Source organism: Nerophis ophidion, linkage group LG04 (genome assembly GCF_033978795.1).
Source record: "Nerophis ophidion isolate RoL-2023_Sa linkage group LG04, RoL_Noph_v1.0, whole genome shotgun sequence".
Taxonomy (NCBI): Eukaryota; Metazoa; Chordata; class Actinopteri; order Syngnathiformes; family Syngnathidae; genus Nerophis; species Nerophis ophidion.
Genome location: NC_084614.1, coordinates 83,153,519 through 83,173,523, shown reverse-complemented (window position 1 = coordinate 83,173,523; position 20,005 = coordinate 83,153,519). Strand labels below are relative to the sequence as shown.

At 40.2% G+C, this 20,005-nt stretch overlaps 1 protein-coding gene and 1 long non-coding RNA gene across 3 annotated transcripts in view; one reads left to right on the top strand and one right to left on the bottom strand.

Annotated features, from left to right (window-relative positions):
- LOC133552059 (protocadherin Fat 3-like) overlaps window positions 1–20,005 on the top strand; it is a 193,085-nt gene that overhangs the window by 33,783 nt on the left and 139,297 nt on the right. The window contains exons 4-6 of the mRNA XM_061899369.1: window positions 4,773–4,891; window positions 9,491–9,689; window positions 18,561–18,622. Coding sequence (XP_061755353.1) covers window positions 4,773–4,891; window positions 9,491–9,689; window positions 18,561–18,622 — 380 coding nt within the window. The remainder of the gene's footprint in view (window positions 1–4,772; window positions 4,892–9,490; window positions 9,690–18,560; window positions 18,623–20,005) is intronic.
- Window positions 1–20,005, bottom strand: part of LOC133552060 (uncharacterized) — a 118,306-nt gene that overhangs the window by 29,255 nt on the left and 69,046 nt on the right. Inside the window, exon 5 of one of the 2 annotated variants that reach the window (XR_009806608.1) lies at window positions 4,719–5,002. The exons of the other annotated variant lie outside the window; for it this stretch is intronic. This is a non-coding gene — a long non-coding RNA (uncharacterized LOC133552060). The remainder of the gene's footprint in view (window positions 1–4,718; window positions 5,003–20,005) is intronic. 2 annotated transcript variants of the gene reach the window in all.

The following is a 20,005-nucleotide window of genomic DNA, read 5'->3' as shown; positions in this document are numbered from 1 at the left end:
TATCTTTACCTGCACTTTACCTACCTTCTCTGTATCCTGGAGTCAAATTGGTGCCTCCTTCTTTCACCCAGTCAACATATCTTTACCCGCACATTACCTACCTTCTCTGCATTCTGTGGTCACGCTGGTGCTTCCTGCTTTTAAGCGGCCATCTTGAGACGGCAGCAGCGCAGCAGCATCAGCGCAACGGTTCTTTGAAGGCTCGTAAAATCAAAACCGTAGCAGTTAGAAAAACTCTTTGCGCACATTTTAAACAGAAGGGTTCAATCTCTTTCCTGTGCGAGTTTGAAGCCGATACAACAAACGCGCTCAGAGGAGATAATGTTTGAAAAAAGGTGAGGGGTTTTTACAAAACTTTTGTTTTGAAGGGGTATTTGCCAACTTCCTGTTGATTTTTGCTGAACGATGTCAATTAATGAAATGTAGGTCTAAGTGAGACCTACATAGAGGTTCATGTCTCTACGGCATTCCTACCGGAAGTTACAAGCAGATTAGTCTGTGTTTTCTTCCTAGGAGCAGTTTTGTCCGTGTTTTATTCCTAGGGGGCGCTAGAGCGAAATTTTTATTTTTTTTTTAATTTTTTTTATTAGATCGCAATTTTCACCAGTCCTGATGTGTGTGTCCAGTTTGGTGAGTTTTGAAGCATTTAAGGGGGTCAAATTACAGCTCAAAGAGGCAAAAATGACCTTTTTTAGGAAACGTTTGTTTTGAAGTGGATTTTGCCAACTTCCTGTTGATTTTTGCTGAAGGATGTAAGTGTATAAAATGTAGGTCTAAGTCAGACCTACATAGAGGTTATTGTTTCATGTCTCTACGCAAGCAGTTTTGTTTGTGTTTTTTCCTAGGGGGCGTTAGAGCGCAGTTTTAAGTTTTGGGGTTTGGTTTTTATATTAGATGGCAATTTTCGCCAGTCCTGATGTGTGTGTTAAATTTGGTGAGTTTTGAAGCATGTTAAGGGGGTCAAATTACAGCTCAAAGAGGCAAAAATGAAATTTTTTAGGTAAGTTTTGTTTTGAAGGGGTTTTTGCCAACTACCTGTTGATTTTTGCTGAAGGAGGTCAGTGTATGAAATCTAGGTCTAAGTCAGACCTACATAGAGGTTTTTGTTTCATGTCTCTATGACATTCCTAACGGAAGTTACAAGCAGTTTTGTCTGTGTTTTATTCCTAGGGGGCGCTACATCACAATTTGGAGTTTTGTCTTTTTCATTAGATGGCAATTTTCGCCAGTCCTGATGTGTGTGTTAAATTTGGTGAGTTTTGAAGCATGTTAAGGGGGTCAAATTACAGCTCAAAGAGGCGGCGGTATAATAATAATAATAAAACCTTAGAAATACAATAGGGTCCTCTGTTCCAAAGGGACATTCGGTCCCTAAATAATACAAACTTCACACAGGTTATCAAGTTGCAACGGCGGACACTCAGCTTGAGATCCTACAACAATAAAAAGACTTGAATTTTCTTCCCTCAACTTAATATGTTTGCTGAATCCACAAAGCATCTTTGAGTGGAATTTTCCTTTTCCCGCCAAATTAAAAAGCCCTTAAAGTATAGTTAAGCGATAAAAAAAAAAAAAAAAGATGGCACTTGGAGACGTCCGGCATTAAAATTCAAGGGCAGCTGGGGTCTGTGATTGATTCATTAATTACTCACAACGGCACTCAGGAGTGCAGACCTCGGCGGGGACCAAACAAGCCTCATTTGGAGCCCCACCAAATAGTAGGCCTTCAAAGATACAGCCTGCATAAAAATACATTTCGCCATTAAGCTTCATGCATTATTCAAACCCAAATGAGAGGAAAATGCAGAAAAAGCTGTGCGTCTTTAGAAAGTTGATGCAGGTCCACACTCAAATTTCAAGTGTTTTTGTCGCCCGTGCGGCAAAAACCCGCAAAATCGCGTTTTCCCGCGTCGTCCTGTCGGCGAACAGGCGGCTGGTAACATTTTTTTGGACGGGGTATTGACGAGCTCGGTCTCGTTACTTCTCGTGCAGGCTGTCAATCAAACGGGCCGAATTAAAGGCAGAGTCTGGAATGGAGCGAGTCCATTAGGAGGTCACAGAAGCTGTCAGCTCCTCATCTTCCTTCAGGCTACCGTGTGTGTGTGTGTGTGTGTGTGTGTGTGTGTGTGTGTGTGTGTGTGTGTGTGTGTGTGTGTGTGTGTGTGTGACTTTATCGGTGTTGGCAGCAAGTGTCAGCGAGGGCCAGCGTGCTCCCCCAGCTGTGATTGGCTGAAGGTGACCACTGCGGCGCCACTAATGGCCGTGAATGTCACTGCAGCCACAAGTAGTGTCGGGATGTGTGGTGTGGGCCCGTGGGAAATGACACACCTCTGAGAGTGTTTAGTGTGGACACACACACACACACACACACACACACACACACACACACACACACGCACACACGCACACACACACACACACACACACACACACACACAGGTAATTATTTGGAATGGGGACCAAATGTTTGATCAGAACTTGTGGGGACCACCCTTTCTACAGGTTGTGGAGGCATAACAAAAAATCTTCAGAATGGCTCTGACCATCATTTAAAAAGGTTTCTCTTTAGGTAACCTAGTTGACCTGTTTTTTGTCCCCATACCGTTAGTGGTCCCCTATAGGTGACTGTGTAAACAAAGCCATGTCCCCATTTAGTCAGAATTGCCAGAACACACACACACACACACACACACACACACACACACACACACACACACACACACACACACACACACACACACACACACACACACACACACACACAGGTTATCATTTGGAATGGGGTCCAAGTTTTTTGATCAGGATTTGTGGGGACCACTCTTTCTACAGGTTGTGGGGGCATAACAATCTTCAGAATGGCTCTGACGGAATGAATAAAGTACTATCTAATCTAAACAAATCTTCAGAATGGCTCTGACTATCATTTAAAAAGGTTTCTCTTAAGGGGACCTAGGGGACTCCATACTGTTAGTAGTCCCCTATAGGTGACTGTGCAAACAGAGCCATGTCCCCATTAAGTCAGAATTACCAGAACACACACACACACACACACACACACACACACACTGGTAATCATTTGGAATGGGGACCAAATGTTTGATCAGGACTTGTGGGGACCACCCTTTCTACAGGTTGTGGAGGCATGACAAAAAATCTTCAGAATGGCTCTGACTATCATTTATAAAAGTTTCTCTGAAGAGGACATAGGAGACTGGTTTTTTGGTCCCCATACTGTTAGTAGTCCCTTATAGGTGACTATGTAAACAGAGCCATGTCCCCATTAAGTCAGAATTACCAGAACACACACACACACACACACACACACACACTGGTAATCATTTGGAATGGGGACCACATTTTTGATCAGGACTTGTGGGGACCACCCTTTCTACAGGTTGTGGAGGCATAACAAAAAATCTTCAGAATGGCTCTGACTATCATTTATAAAAGTTTCTCTGAAGAGGACCTAGGAGACTGTTTTTTTGGTCCCCATACTGTTAGTAGTCCCCTATAGGTGACTATGTAAACAGAGCCATGTCCCCATTAAGTCAGAATTACCAGAACACACACACACACACTGGTAATCATTTGGAATGGGGACCACATTTTTGATCAGGACTTGTGGGGACCACTCTTTCTACAGGTTGTGGAGGCATAACAAAAAATCTTCAGAATGGCTCTGACTATCATTTAAAAAGGATTCTCTTAAGGGGACCTAAGGATCGTTTTTTGTGTCCCCATACTGTTAGTGGTCCCCTATAGGTGACTGTGTGACATTTGGTATATATTGTATATATGTTATAGACATATTATATCTGTATATATAATATACTGTACACATGATAAGTATATATTGTATATATTCGCAGATATGTTATATTTTACATTGCTATACCTAGTCTATTTATACCTGCATGGTCCTTTCCATCCTTACACTTTCCATCATTGTAACTAAGCTACTATGTTGAACAATTTCCCTTGTGGATCATTAAAGTTTGTCTAAGTCTAAAGTCTAAGTCTAAGTGTAAACAGAGCCATGTCCCCATTAAGTCAGAATTGCCAGAACACACACACACACACACACACACACACACACACACACACACACACACACACACACACACACACACACACACAGGTAATTATTTGGAATGGGGACCAAATGTTTGATCAGGACTTGTGGGGACCACCCTTTCTACAGGTTGTGGAGGCATAACAAAAAATCTTCAGAATGGCTCTGACCATCATTTAAAAAGGTTTCTCTTTAGGTAACCTAGTTGACCTGTTTTTTTTGTCCCCATACCGTTAGTGGTCCCCTATAGGTGACTGTGTAAACAGAGCCATGTCCCCATTAAGTCAGAATTACCAGAACACACACACACACACACACACACACTGGTAATCATTTGGAATGGGGACCAAATGTTTGATCAGGACTTATGGGGACCACTCTTTCTACAGGTTGTGGAGGCATAACAAAAAATCTTCAGAATGGCTCTGACTATCATTTAAATAGGAATCTCTTAAGGGGACCTAAGGATCGTTTTTTGTGTCCCCATACTGTTAGTGGTCCCCCATAGGTGACTGTGTAAACAGAGCCATGTCCCCATTAGGTCAGAATTGCCAGAACATACACACACACACACACACACACACACACACACACACACACACACACACACACACACACACACACACACACACACACACACACACACCTGATGATTGCAGGAGCTCCCCGCCGTCACTAACACGGGCGTGTGCGTCCACAGGAGTGATTTACACGTCAGGCGTCCTGGACTGCGAGAGCAAGGACTCCTATTGGCTGAGGGTCTACGCCACAGACCGAGGGGTCTGGCCCCTGTCGGCGTCTGTGGAAGTCTTCATTCAGGTACGACGGCTGCTTTCCTCCTTTGAAGGCGGCGCACGTCTCCCAGTTGTTGGCGCCAGGTTGAATGGACATGAATGTAGTAAGCAACGTAACGTTCCCCGTCAGATACTGCTGTGTGATATCAATCAGCAACATGAGCAACTATGGGGTGATATCGGCTGGCATGTAAAATGTCCGATACAAGTATTTTATTTAGCTTTTATTTCCATCCATCCATCCATTTTCTACCGCTTATTCCCTTTAACAAGATCCATTTTAGATAATGGATTTATTTAATTTTTCTTAACTGGACAGCCATTTGTGAAAATGTACTTGAATTCAATGGATTTTTTTTTTTTAAACTGGAAATACATTTTTGAAAATGTATTTATTTTTATGTATTTTTTTTTAAATTGTTATATTTTTTAACTGGATAGTCATTTTAAAAAATGTTTTTTTGTTTTGATTTTAACTGGACAGCCATTTCATTTTCTATTTATTTATTCTATTATTTTTTTCAATCGGTATGCCATTTTTTTTTAATGTATTTATTTTTATTTATTATGTTTATTTTTATTCTTGTATTTTTTAACTAGACAGACATTTTAGAAAATTGACTTATTTTCTATTCAACTGGAATGTCATTTTTTAAAATGTATTACTTTTTATTTATGACATTTATTTTTATTCCTATATTTTTTAACTAGACAGACATTTTTAAAAATGTACTTATTTTATAATTATTTATTTTAGTATTTTTTTGAAATGGAATGCCATTTTTAAAAATTTGTATTTATTACTTTTATTTTCATTCTTATATTTTTTTTAACTACACAGACATTTTTGGAAATATACTTACTTTCATAATTATTTCTTTATTTTTAAACTGGAAAGCCATTTTTAGAAATGTATTTTCATTTTATTTTTATTTATTTATTTTTAATTTTTTTAACTGGATAGCCATTTCAGAAAACATATTTATTTTTATTATTTTTTTTTTTTTAACTGGACAGACATTTTTGAAAATTTACTTATTTTTATTTATTTATTTTATCATTTTTTTAACTGGAAAGCCATTTTTTAAAATGCATTTATTTTTATTTTTTTACATTTACTTTTATACTTATATTTTTTAATTAGACAGGCATATTTGAAAATTTTATTATTCTCTATTTATTTATTTTTTTAAACTGGAAAGCCATCTTTAGAAATGTATTTCTATTTAATTTTATGTATTTTTATTTTTATCTGGATGACCAAATAGTGACTCCCAGCATGACCAAATAGTGACTCCCAGCATGACCAACCAGTGACTCCCAACATGACCAAATAGTGACTCCCAACATGACCAAATAGTGACTCCCAACATGACCAAATAGTGACTCCCAACGTGACCAAATAGTGACTCCCAACGTGATCAAATAGTGACTCCCAACGTGACCAAATAGTGACTCCCAACGTGACCAAATAGTGACTCCCAACGTGACCAAATAGTGACTCCCAACGTGACCAAATAGTGACTCCCAACGTGACCAAATAGTGACTCCCAAACGGACCAAATAGTGACGCCCAACATGACCAAATTGTGACTCCCGACGTGACCAAATAGTGACTCCCAACATGACCAAATAGTGACTCCCAACATGACCAAATAGTGACCCCCAACATGACCAAATAGTGACTCCCAACGTGACCAAATGGTGACTCCGGATTTGACCAAATGGTGACTCCCGATTTGACCAAATGGTGACTCCCGATTTGACCAAATGGTGACTCCCGATTTGACCAAATGGTGACTCCCGATTTGACCAAATGGTGACTCCCGATTTGACCAAATGGTGACTCCCGATTTGACCAAATGGTGACTCCCGATTTGACCAAATGGTGACTCCCAATGTGACCATATAGTGACTCCCAACGCGACCAAATAATGACTCCCAAACTGACCAATTAGTGCCGCCCAATATGACCAAATAGTGACTCCCAATGTGACCAAATAGTGACTCCCAACATGACCAAATAGTGACTCCCAACATGACCAAATAGTGACTCCCAACATGACCAAATAGTGACTCCCAACATGACCAAATAGTGACTCCCAACATGACCAAATAGTGACTCCCAACATGACTAAATAGTGACTCCTAACGTGACCAAATGAAGACTACCAACATGACCGAAAAGTGACTCCCAGTTTGACCAAATAGTGGCCCCCAACGTGACCGAATAGTGAGTCCCAACATGGCCACATAGTGACTCCCAACATGACAAAATAGTGACTCCCAACCTGACCAAATAGTGACTCCCAACCTGACCAAATAGTGATTCCCATCATGACCAAACAGTGACTGCCAAACTGACCAAACAGTGACTCCCAACATGACCAAATAGTGACGCCCAACATGACCAAATAGTGACTCCCAGCATGACCGAATAGTGACTCCCAACATGACCAAACAGTGACTCCTAACATGACCGAATAGTGACTCCCAACATGACCGAATAGTGACTCCCAACATGACCAAATAGTGACTCCCAACATGACCAAACAGTGACTCCTAACATGACCGAATAGTGACTCCCAACATGACCAAATAGTGACTCCCAACATGACAAAATAGTGACTCCCAGCTCGAACAAGTAGTGAGGCCCAACATGACCAAATAGTGACTCCCAACATGACCAAATAGTGACTACCAACATGACCAAATAGTGACTCCCAGCATGACCAAATAGTGACTCCCAACATGACCAAATAGTGACTCCCAGCACGAACAAGTAGTGAGGCCCAACATGACCAAATAGTGACTCCCAACATGACCAAATAGTGACTCCCAACATGACAAAGTAGTGACTCCCAACATGACCAAATAGTGACTCCCAACATGAACAAATAGTGACTCCCAACATGACAAAGTAGTGACTCCCAACATGACCAAATAGTGACTCCCAACATGAACAAATAGTGAGTCCCAACATGAACAAATAGTGAGTCCCAACATGACCAAATAGTGACTCCCAACATGAACAAATAGTGAGTCCCAACATGACCAAATAGTGACTCCCAACATGAACAAATAGTGAGTCCCAACATGACCAAATAGTGAGTCCCAACATGACCAAAGAATGTGTTTATCAACTACTATATATTTTATATTTATTAACTATTATATATGTAATGTTATTAACTATTATAGTTTTAATTTTTATTAATGATTATATATTTAATGTTTACTGACTAGTATATAGTTTGTTATGAACTACTACATTTTAGTCCTGATAAAGAACTTGACACATCTCTGACACCAGCATTATGATGTTGTATTATTGTTATTAGAATATTAGTCCTACTAAAATACAACTTGACACATCTCTGACACCAGCATTATGTTGTATTATTGTTATTAGAATGTTAGTCCTACTAAAAGACAACTTGACACATCTCTGACACTAGCATTATGATGTTGTATAATTGTTATTAGATTAGTCCTGATAAAGGAGAACTTGACACATCTATGACACTAGCATTATGATGTTGTATTATTATTAGAATATTAGTCCCACTAAAAGACAACTTGACACATCTCTGACACTAGCATTATGATGTTGTATTATTGTTATTAGAATATTAGTCCTACTAAAAGACAACTTGACACATCTATGACACTAGCATTATGATGTATTATTGTTATTAGAATAGTAGTCCTACTAAAAGACAACTTGACACATCTCTGACACTAACATCATGATGTTGTATTATTGTTATTAGAATATTAGTCCCACTAAAAGACAACTTGACACATCTCTGACACTAGCATTACGATGTTGTATTATTGTTATTAGAATATTAGTCCTACTAAAAGACAACTTGACACATCTCCGACACTAACATTATGATGTTGTATTATTGTTATTAGAATATTAGTCCTAACAAAGGACAACTTGACACATCTCTGACACTAGCATTATGATGTTGTATTATTGTTATTAGAATATTAGTCCTACTAAAAGACAACTTGACACATCTCTAACAGTAGCATTATGATGTTGTATTATTGTTATTAGAATATCAGTCCTAACAAAGGACAACTTGACACATCTCTGACACTAGCATTATGATGTTGTATTATTGTTATTAGAATATCAGTCCTAACAAAGGACAACTTGACACATCCCTGACACTAACATTATGATGTATTATTGTTATTAGAATATTAGTCCTACTAAAAGACAACTTGACACATCTCTGACACTAGCATTATGATGTTGTATTATTGTTATTAGAATATTAGTCCCGACAAAGGACAACTTGACACATCTCTGACACTAGCATTATGATGTTGTATTATTGTTATTAGAATATTAGTCCCGACAAAGGACAACTTGACACATCTCTGACACTAGCATTATGATGTTGTATTATTGTTATTAGAATATTAGTCCCGACAAAGGACAACTTGACACATCTCTGACACTAGCATTATGATGTTGTATTATTGTTATTAGAATATAAGTCCCACTAAAAGACAACTTGACACATCTCTGACACTAGCATTATGATGTTGTATTATTGTTATTAGAATATTGAGTCGGAGTAAAAGTGAGCCCCGCCCCCCTCAGGTGGAGGACGTGAACGACAACGCCCCCCTCACCTCGGACCCCATCTACCACCCGGTGGTCCTGGAGAACTCGCCCAAGGACGTGTCGGTCATCAGGATCCAGGCACAGGATCCCGACCTGAGCGCCACTCCCAGTCGTCTGAGCTACCGCATCACCGCCGGCAACCCCCAGAACTTCTTCTACATCAACCCCAAGACAGGTGAGACTGGCACACATGACTTCTGCTGCTGGCCAGTCAGGGTCTCCATGGTCTCACCATGTCTCAGGTCCTGCTTTGGAGGCAAAAACTGGATCTTGTCCAACCTAGCAGACTCCATTCATCACATACACCAACGTAACATTAGGACATGAACCTTAGCAACATTAGCATAGCTATGTCAGCTACATGTTAACATTACATTTTGACATCATGCTAGGTTAGCATCACTAGCATAGCTATGTAAGCTATATGCTAACATTACATTTTGACATCATGCTAGGTTAGCATCACTAGCATAGCTATGTAAGCTACATGCTAACATTACATTTTGACATCATGCTAGGTTAGCAACACTAACATAGCTATGTAAGCTACATGCTAACATTATAATATCATACTAGGTTTGCGACATTAGCATAGCTATGTCAGCTACATGTTAACATTACATTTTGACATCATGCTAGGTTAGCATCACTAGCATAGCTATGTAAGCTATATGCTAACATTACATTTTGACATCATGCTAGGTTAGCATCACTAGCATAGCTATGTAAGCTACATGCTAACATTACATTTTGACATCATGCTAGGTTAGCAACACTAACATAGCTATGTAAGCTACATGCTAACATTATAACATCATACTAGGTTTGCGACATTAGCGTAGCTATGTTAGCTACATGCTAATATCACATTATGATATATTAGTTAAGCAACATTAGCGTAGCTATACAAGCTACATGCTAACATTACATTATAATATCATACTAGGTTTGCAACATTAACATATTCTATGTTAGACATATGCTAATATCACATTATATTAGGTAAGCAAAATTAGCGCAGCTATATAAGCTATATGCTAACATTACATTATAACATCATACTAGGTTAACATTAACGTAGCTATGTTTGCTACATACTAATATATAATATATTCATTATGCAACATTAGCATAGCTATGTTAGCTACATGCTAATATCATATTATAATATATTCAGTAAGTAACATTAGCATAGCTATGTTAGCTACATGCTAATATCACCTTATAATATATTAGGTAAGCAAATTTAGCGTAGCTATGTTAGCCACATGCTAATATCACCTTATAATATATTAGGTAAGCAAAATTAGCATAGCTATGTTAGCCACATGCTAATATTACATTATAATATATTAGGTAGGCAACTTTAGCGTAGCTATGTTAGCCACATGCTAACATCATATCATATTAGGTAAGCAAAATTAACGTAGCTATGTTAGCCACATGCTAATATCACCTTATATTAGGTAAGCAAAATTAGCGTAGCTATGTTAGCCACATGCTAATATCATATTATAATATATTCAGTAAGCAACATTAGCATAGTTATGTTAGCTACAGGCAAACATCACATTATAATATATTAGGTAAGCAAAATTAGCGTAGCTATGTTAGCCATATGCTAATATTACATTATATTAGGTAAGCAACATTAGCGTAGCTATGTTAGCCACATGCTAATATCACCTTATAATATATTAGGCAAGCAAAATTAGCGTAGCTATGTTAGCTACATGCTAACATTACATTATAACATTATACTAGGTTAACAACATTAACGTAGCTATGTTAGCTACATACTAATATCATATAATATATTCAGTAAGCAACATTAGCATAGCTATGTTAGCTGCATGCTAATATCATATTATAATATATTCAGTAAGTAACATTAGCATAATTATGTTAAATACAGGCTAACATCACATTATAATATATTAGGTAAGCAAATTAGCATAGCTATGTTAGCCACAAGCTAATATCACCTAATAATATATTAGGTAAGCAAATTAGCATAGCTATGTTAGCCACAAGCTAATATCACCTAATAATATATTAGGTCAGCAAAATTAGCGTTGCTATGTTAACCACATGCTAATATCCCCTTATAATATATTAGCTAAGCAAAATTAGCATAGCTATGTTAGCCACATGCTAATATCACCTTATATTAGGTAAACAAAATTAATGTAGCTATGTTAGCCACATGCTAATTTCACCTTATATTAGGTAAGCAAAATTAGCGTAGCTATGTTAACCACATGCTAATATTACATTGTAATGTATTAGGTAAGCAACTTTAACGTAGCTATGTTAGTCACATGTTAACATCATATTATATTAGGTAAGCAAAATTAGCATAGCTATGTTAGCCACATGCTAACATCATATTAAATTAGGTGAGCAAAATTAGCATAGCTATGTTAGCCACATGCTAACATCATATTATATTAGGTAAGCAAAATTAGCATAGCTATGTTAGCCACATGCTAACATCATATTAAATTAGGTGAGCAAAATTAGCATAGCTATGTTAGCCACATGCTAACAACATATTAAATTAGGTGAGCAAAATTAGCATAGCTATGTTAGCCACATGCTAACATATTATATTAGGTAAGCAAAATTAGCGTAGCTATGTTAGCCACATGCTAACATCATATTATATTAGGTAAGCAAAATTAGCATAGCTATGTTAGACACATGCTAACATCATATTATATTAGGTAAGCAAAATTAGCGTAGCTATGTTAGCCACATGCTAACATCATATTATATTAGGTAAGCAACATTAGCGTAGCTATGTTAGCCACATGCTAACATCATATTATATTAGGTAAGCAACATTAGCGTAGCTATGTTAGCCACATGCTAACATGACATAGTGTTGAGAGTTGGCATCGTTCCGTGATGGCGTGCCCAACAACACTAGTGTACAGACAGCGATGTGCCGCAGGGAAGACATCCTCGCCATCCTCGCCATCCTCGCCATCGCCTTTCTTTTTGTTTATCTCCGTTCCTCGTCGCCTTCGTATCGACGACCGTCGCCGGCGTGGACTGATAAATTGGCTTTTACTCGTTTCCGCCGCCGCCGCCGGTCTTTATGGCCTCGCCCCGCCCCGGGTCCAATAACGCTCATAATAAACCGCTGGATTTATACGACGGGCCTGCGGGCTCCGCCCCCCCTGGCGTTGCCCGTGGCGATGAGTCATCTGCCCGCAGCTTGCCCACTGTGACCCGGGCTGCTGGCGGGGGCTTCCATCGCTTTCCCGAAACGCCATTTTGTTTCCTGGCGCCGCCTACATCCGTTTGTTCCTTGCAGAACTCCGGCGGATGGTGTTTGCCTTCGCCGCACCCCCCCCCCCCCTCTCCTCCACCCAAAACCACTTTGCACCCCCCCTCCGCCCGCCTTCTCGGGGGTGCAAACAGACGAGATGAATGTTGACACAAAGGTCCAGCCCCCCCCCCCCCCCTCAACAACGCCTCAATGTTTGCCCGGCCGCCTTTTTTTTTCTTCCCATTTTCCGACCCGTGTTAGTTTAGTCGGATCAGAACCAATTGGCGGCGCCCAAATGACCACGCCGCACTTCCACTTTCCAGTCGGAGAATACACCAGAAGTCCACTAGGGGACATGGCGGTCTAGTGACTAGGATGGGTACCACTTACATTGGAACCATACGGTACCAATTCCCCGGCAATCGATACCAGTACCGGACGGTACTCGTTTTCGGTACTTTTGTGCATGTTAATAAATAATAATTGCACTTCCAAGACATTAGATGGCAGTACTCTATATATAGGCTATCTAACTAGGAAGTAGCTAATGTGTTATGTTGCGCCCAACAAAGTGTTTGAACTGTAAGTATTGCACTTATTACACAGCAGCTGTTTGATCGGAACATTCATCTCTGTTGAAATTTGCCATGTAAATTCGCTAATGCTAATAGTAGCCTGTCTATGACAAATCTAATGTAAATTAGCATCAAGCTAGCGCATTAACGGTACCAATTCCTGGTACTCGGGAATCGATAGCGGTACTGGACGGTACTTTTGTGCGTGTTAATAAATAATAATTGCACTTCCAAGACATTAGATGGCAGCACTCTATATATAGGCTATCTAACGAGGAAGTAGCTAATGTGTTATGTTGCGCCCTACAACGTGTTTCTACTGTAAGTATTGCACATTGGAACATTCATCTCTGTTGACATTTGTCGTGTAAAATCAGTAATGCTAATAGTAGCCTGTCTATGGCAAATATAATGTAAATTAGCATCGAGCTAGCGCATTAACGGTACCAATTCCCAGTACCTGGGAATCGATACCGGTACTGGACGGTACTTTTGTGCGTGTTAATAAATAATAATTGCACTTCCAAGACATTAGATGGCAGTACTCTATATATAGGCTATCTAACTAGGAAGTAGCTAATGCGTTATGTTGCGCCCAACAAAGTGTTTGAACTGTAAGTATTGCACTTATTACACAGCAGCTGTTTGATCGGAACATTCATCTCTGTTGAAATTTGCCATGTAAATTCGCTAATGCTAATAGTAGCCTGTCTATGACAAATCTAATGTAAATTAGCATCAAGCTAGCGCATTAACGGTACCAATTCCTGGTACTCGGGAATCGATAGCGGTACTGGACGGTACTTTTGTGCGTGTTAATAAATAATAATTGCACTTCCAAGACATTAGATGGCAGTACTCTATATATAGGCTATCTAACGAGGAAGTAGCTAATGTGTTATGTTGCGCCCTACAAAGTGTTTCTACTGTAAGTATTGCACTTATTACACAGCAGCTGTTTGATCGGAACATTCATCTCTGTTGACATTTTTCGTGTAAAATCAGTAATGCTAATAGTAGCCTGTCTATGGCAAATATAATGTAAATTAGCATCGAGCTAGCGCATTAACAGTACCAATTCCCGGTACCGGTACTGGACTGTACTTTTATGCGTGTTAATGAATAATAATTGCACTTCCAAGACATTAGATGGCAGTATTCTATATATAGGATATCTAACTAGGAAGTAACTAATGTGTTATGTTGCGCCCTACAAAGTGTTTCTACTGTAAGTATTTTACAATCATTTGCACTTTAACTTAACTTATTACACAGCAGCTGTTTGATCGGAACATTCATTCTTGTTACAATTTGCCGTGTAAATTTGCTAATGCTAACAGTAGCCTGTCTATGACGCATCTAATGTAAATTAGCATCAAGCTAGCACATTAACGGTACCAATTCCCAGTACCTGGTAATCGATACCGGTACTGGACGGTACTTTTGTGCGTGTTAATAAATAATAATTGCACTTCCAAGACATTAGATGGCAGCACTCTATATATAGGCTATCTAACTAGGAAGTAGCTAATGTGTTATGTTGCGCCCTACAAAGTGTTTCTACTGTAAGTATTGCACTTATTACACACCAGCTGTTTGAACGGAACATTCATCCTTGTTGCAATTTGCTGTGTAAATTTGCTAATGCTAACAGTAGCCTGTCTATGACGAATCTAATGTAAATTAGCATCAAGCTAGCGCATTAACGGTACCAATTCCTGGTACTCGGGAATCGATAGCGGTACTGGACGGTACTTTTGTGCGTGTTAATAAATAATAATTGCACTTCCAAGACACTAGATGGCAGCACTTTATATATAGACTATCTAACGAGGAAGTAGCTAATGTGTTATGTTGCGCCCTACAAAGTGTTTTTACTGTAAGTATTGCACTTATTACACACCAGCTGTTTGATCGGAACATTCATCCTTGTTGCAATTTGCTGTGTAAATTTGCTAATGCTAACAGTAGCCTGTCTATGACGAATCTAATGTAAATTAGCATCAAGCTAGCGCATTAACGGTACCAATTCCTGGTACTCGGGAATCGATAGCGGTACTGGACGGTACTTTTGTGCGTGTTAATAAATAATAATTGCACTTCCAAGACACTAGATGGCAGCACTCTATATATAGACTATCTAATGAGGAAGTAGCTAATGTGTTATGTTGCGCCCTACAAAGTGTTTCTACTGTAAGTATTGCACTTATTACACAGCAGCTGTTTGAACGGAACATTCATCCTTGTTACAATTTGCCGTGTAAATTTGCTAATGCTAACAGTAGCCTGTCTATGACGAATCTAATGTAAATTAGCATCGAGCTAGTGCATTAACGGTACCAATTCCTGGTACCTGGGAATCGATACCGGTACTGGACGGTACCTTTGTGCGTGTTAATAAATAATAATTGCACTTCCAAGACATTAGATGGCAGTACTCTATATATAGGCTATCTAACGAGGAAGTAGCTAATGTGTTATGTTGCGCCCTACAAAGTGTTTCTACTGTAAGTATTGCACTTTATTTTTTATTAAATCACAATTTCCGCCAGTCCTGACGTGTGTGTTAAATCTGGTGAGTTTTGAAGCATGTTAAGGGGGTCAAATTACAGCTCGAAGAGGCGGCGGTATAATAATAATAAAACCTTAGAAATACAATAAGGTCCTCTGTCCCAAAGGGACATTCCGTCCCTAATAAAATGTACAAAAACAAACTTAGTGACTTTACACGACGATACAAATACGGGGAAACAACAACAAGTTTAACAGTAAACGTTTCTTCACTGAAGGTTGGCAGCTTTCAGGAGCTGCTCGAACTTCTTGCGTCATGAATTAAACAACGGAAGAAGAAACAGGCGGCGAGAAGAAAGAGAGGAAAGAGAAAAAAATAATAAAATAAAATAAAAAAAGTCTCCTGCACTGCTGTTCACTTCAAAAAAGACGCTTCGTTTGCTAAAGACTCATAACTAATGGGATGCATGCACGCTCAAGGTGACACCGCCGTGTGTGTGTGTGTGTGTTATGGACTGAAACACACACACACACACACACACACACACACACACACACACACACACACACACACACACACGCACGTCGTAATCCCTCTGCCTTCATTAGGCCGTGGTTAAAAAGATGAGATGAGCCTTTTATCAGTGTCTAATTTGTGGGTGATGTGCTTGATGTTGCATGGAAGATACATGCTGCAGAAAAAGGTGCTGAAGGCGTTTAGGTTCCATGATGTCATTTCTAGTCGATACAGAGCGGCGCTGCAGCGGCTCGCACGACCCCAACGATCCGTGGCTTTCACATGCACCTTTGATCTGGTCGGCCGCGTCAGGAGAGTGTAAATAATCCATGATTTTCATCTTTTTTCTCTTCCAATTCGTGCATATTTTGATTGATACTCGTGTGATACTTTTTCATGCGATGTTTGATGCACTTATCTGACGGACTATAACTGCGCTTCGCAATTATTTTCTGCTACGCCCCCCAGGAAGAAAAAAAAAATATTGCAGCCCACCTGAACGGCTCTAACTAGTCAGTGATGGGCGGTAGCAAGCTACATGTACTTAAGCTATGTAGCTTAAATACATTTTGCAGTAGCTTAGCTACATGTCACGAGGAAGTGGCTTTTTACAGGAAGTCTAATGTGTTATGTTGCACCCTACAAAGTGTTTCTACTGTAAGTATTGTACTTATTACACATTGGCTGGTTGAGGGCAACATTTGTGTGTGTATGTATATATATATATACATATATCCATCCATTTTTCTACCGCTTGTCCCTTTTAGGGTCGCTGGAGCCTATCTCAGCTGCATTCGGGCAGTAGGGGTACATCCTGGACAAGTCACCACCTTATCGCAGTATATATATATATATATGTATATATGTAGGTGTGGGAAAAAAATCACAAGACTACTTCATCTCTACAGATCTGTTTCATGAGGGGTTCCCTCAATCAACCTCCTGATGATTGAGGGAACCCCTCATGAAACAGATCTGTAGAGATGAAGTAGTCTTGTGATTTTTTTCCCACACCTACATATTGCGCTCTACCACGGTATCGAGCACTATTCTCCGGATAATCCAATCAAGATATATATGTATATATGTATGTGTGTATATATGTATATATACAGTGGAGCAAAAAAGTATTTAGTCAGCCAGCGATTGTGCAAGTTCTCCCACTTCAAATGATGACAGAGGTCTGTCATTTTCATCATAGGTACACTTCAACTGGGAGAGACAGAATGTGGAAAAAAAATCCAGGAATTCACATTGTAGGAATTTTAAAGAATTTATTTGTAGATTATGGTGGAAAATAAGTATTTGGTCAACCAAGGTTGTTTTGGCTCCAAATCTCAGGATACATGGCCCCATTCATTCTTTCCTTAACACGGATCAATCGTCCTGTCCCCTTAGCAGAAAAACAGCCCCAAAGCATGATGTTTCCACCCCCATGCTTCACAGTAGGTATGGTGTTCTTGGGATGCAACTCAGTATTCTTCTTCCTCCAAACACCACCAGTTGAGTTTATACCAAAAAGTTCTATTTTGGTTTCATCTGACCACATGACATTCTCCCAATCCTTTGCTGTATCATCCATGTATCCATTTTGGTATAAACTCAACTGGTGGTGTTTGGAGGAAGAAGAATACTGAGTTGCATCCCAAGAACACCATACCTACTGTGAAGCATGGGGGTGGAAACATCATGCTGTGGGGCTGTTTTTCTGCTAAGGGGACAGGACGATTGATCCGTGTTAAGGAAAGAATGAATGGGGCCATGTATCGTGAGATTTGGAGCCAAAACAACCTTGGTTGACCAAATACTTATTTTCCACCATAATTTACAAATAAATTCTTTAAAATTCCTACAATGTGAATTCCTAGATTTTTTTTCCACATTCTGTCTCTCACAGTTGAAGTGTACCTGTGATGGAAATTTACAGACCTCTGTCCTTATTTGAAGTGGGAGAACTTGCACAATCGCTGGCTGACTAAATACTTTTTTGCCCCACTGTATATATACATATATACATACATACATATATATATGTATGTGTATATATATATATATATATATATATATATATATATATATATATATATATATATATATATATATATATATATATATATAAACACACACAGGGAAGCTCCCCTCTCATCTTCTCCTTCTACCTCTCAGGTCTGATCACGACGACGGCGAGGAAGCTGGACAGAGAGCAGCAGGCGGAACACTTCCTGGAGGTAAAGTACAACCACGGTCTTGTTTATCTGCCGCCGCCACCTGCCAAGGCGCTAACAGAGACGGGCTGGCGGACGACCCGGACAGGCCCCTCGAGGCCCCCGCCAGATGTGATGAATGCCTCCAGGTCCGGGGGCCCGGGCCGCGGGCCTTCTTAAACGTAATCGTTCATCATCGGTTATCTCCCCCGCCCGTGGCGGCGAGGAGGCCGCAGAGGAGGCGGCGGCGCCCAGCGTTTGATAAGCGCCGACAGCGGGCGCACAGATAGCCGGCCGATTAGCATTGGCGGCGCTTGGTGCTGCATGCTGATGGAGGCGATAATCGCAGGCTCCACTTCACAGGCACGGGGAAACTTTCTCGCCGCCCAGACTTCGCACGCAACTTATTAGGCGCCGCTGAGCCTACAGCGGCAATGAAATGAAATGAGGCCCCCGCTGACCCCCCCCCCCCCCCCCCCCTCTCTGTTTATCTATTGCCAACTGTCTGGAGCGGAACCAACTGCTCTGCTTTGTTGGGCTCCGGTGTGCAGAGAGAGGACTCTCAGGAAGGTAATAACACTCCGCGGTCACTTCATTAGGTACACCCACAGCAGCCAGACTCCTAATGACCACTTTAAATCATACTTGCCAACCCTCACGGAATTCAGTGCCTCTCCCGGAACCAATTTTCTCCCGAAATTCAGGCGGAGCTGGAGGCCACGCCCCCTCCAGCGCCATGCGCACCTGAGTGAGGACGGCCTGTTTTCACGTCTGCTATGGGTGTCGTTAAGTCAGTCATCGAGCTTTCTGGCTTGTTAGCCACGGCTACAGCACCGGCAACAACACACTCTTGTTTTACTTTTTGAAACCGATTCCGATCATTTTGGATATTACATTTTAAAGCATTTATCGGCCGATAATATCAGACATCTCTAGTTATATTTGTGACGAAACACATTTCGGGAGAACATCCGCACCGTAACACAACAAAACAAATACCCAGAAACCCTTGCAGCACTAACTCTTCCAGGACGCTACAATACATGGAACCAATTACCTCCCTGCTTGGCACTCAGCATCAAGGGTTGGAATTGGGGGTTGTTTCACCAAAAAAAATTCAAATGCAGAAGACAAATGTCACCACACCTAGTGTGTGTGACAATCATCGGTACTTTAACTTTACTTTAATATACAACCCCGCTACCAACAAACCCCGCCCCCCTCCATCTCAAACCCCCATCCCCCCATCTCCCAAATTCGGAGGTCTCAAGGTTGGCAAGTATGGGTGTCGTTAAGTCAGTCATCAAGCTTGCTGGCTTGTTAGCCACGGCTACAGCACCGGCAACAACACACTCTTGTTGTTTTACTTTTTGAATCCGATACCGATAATTTCGGATAATACATTTT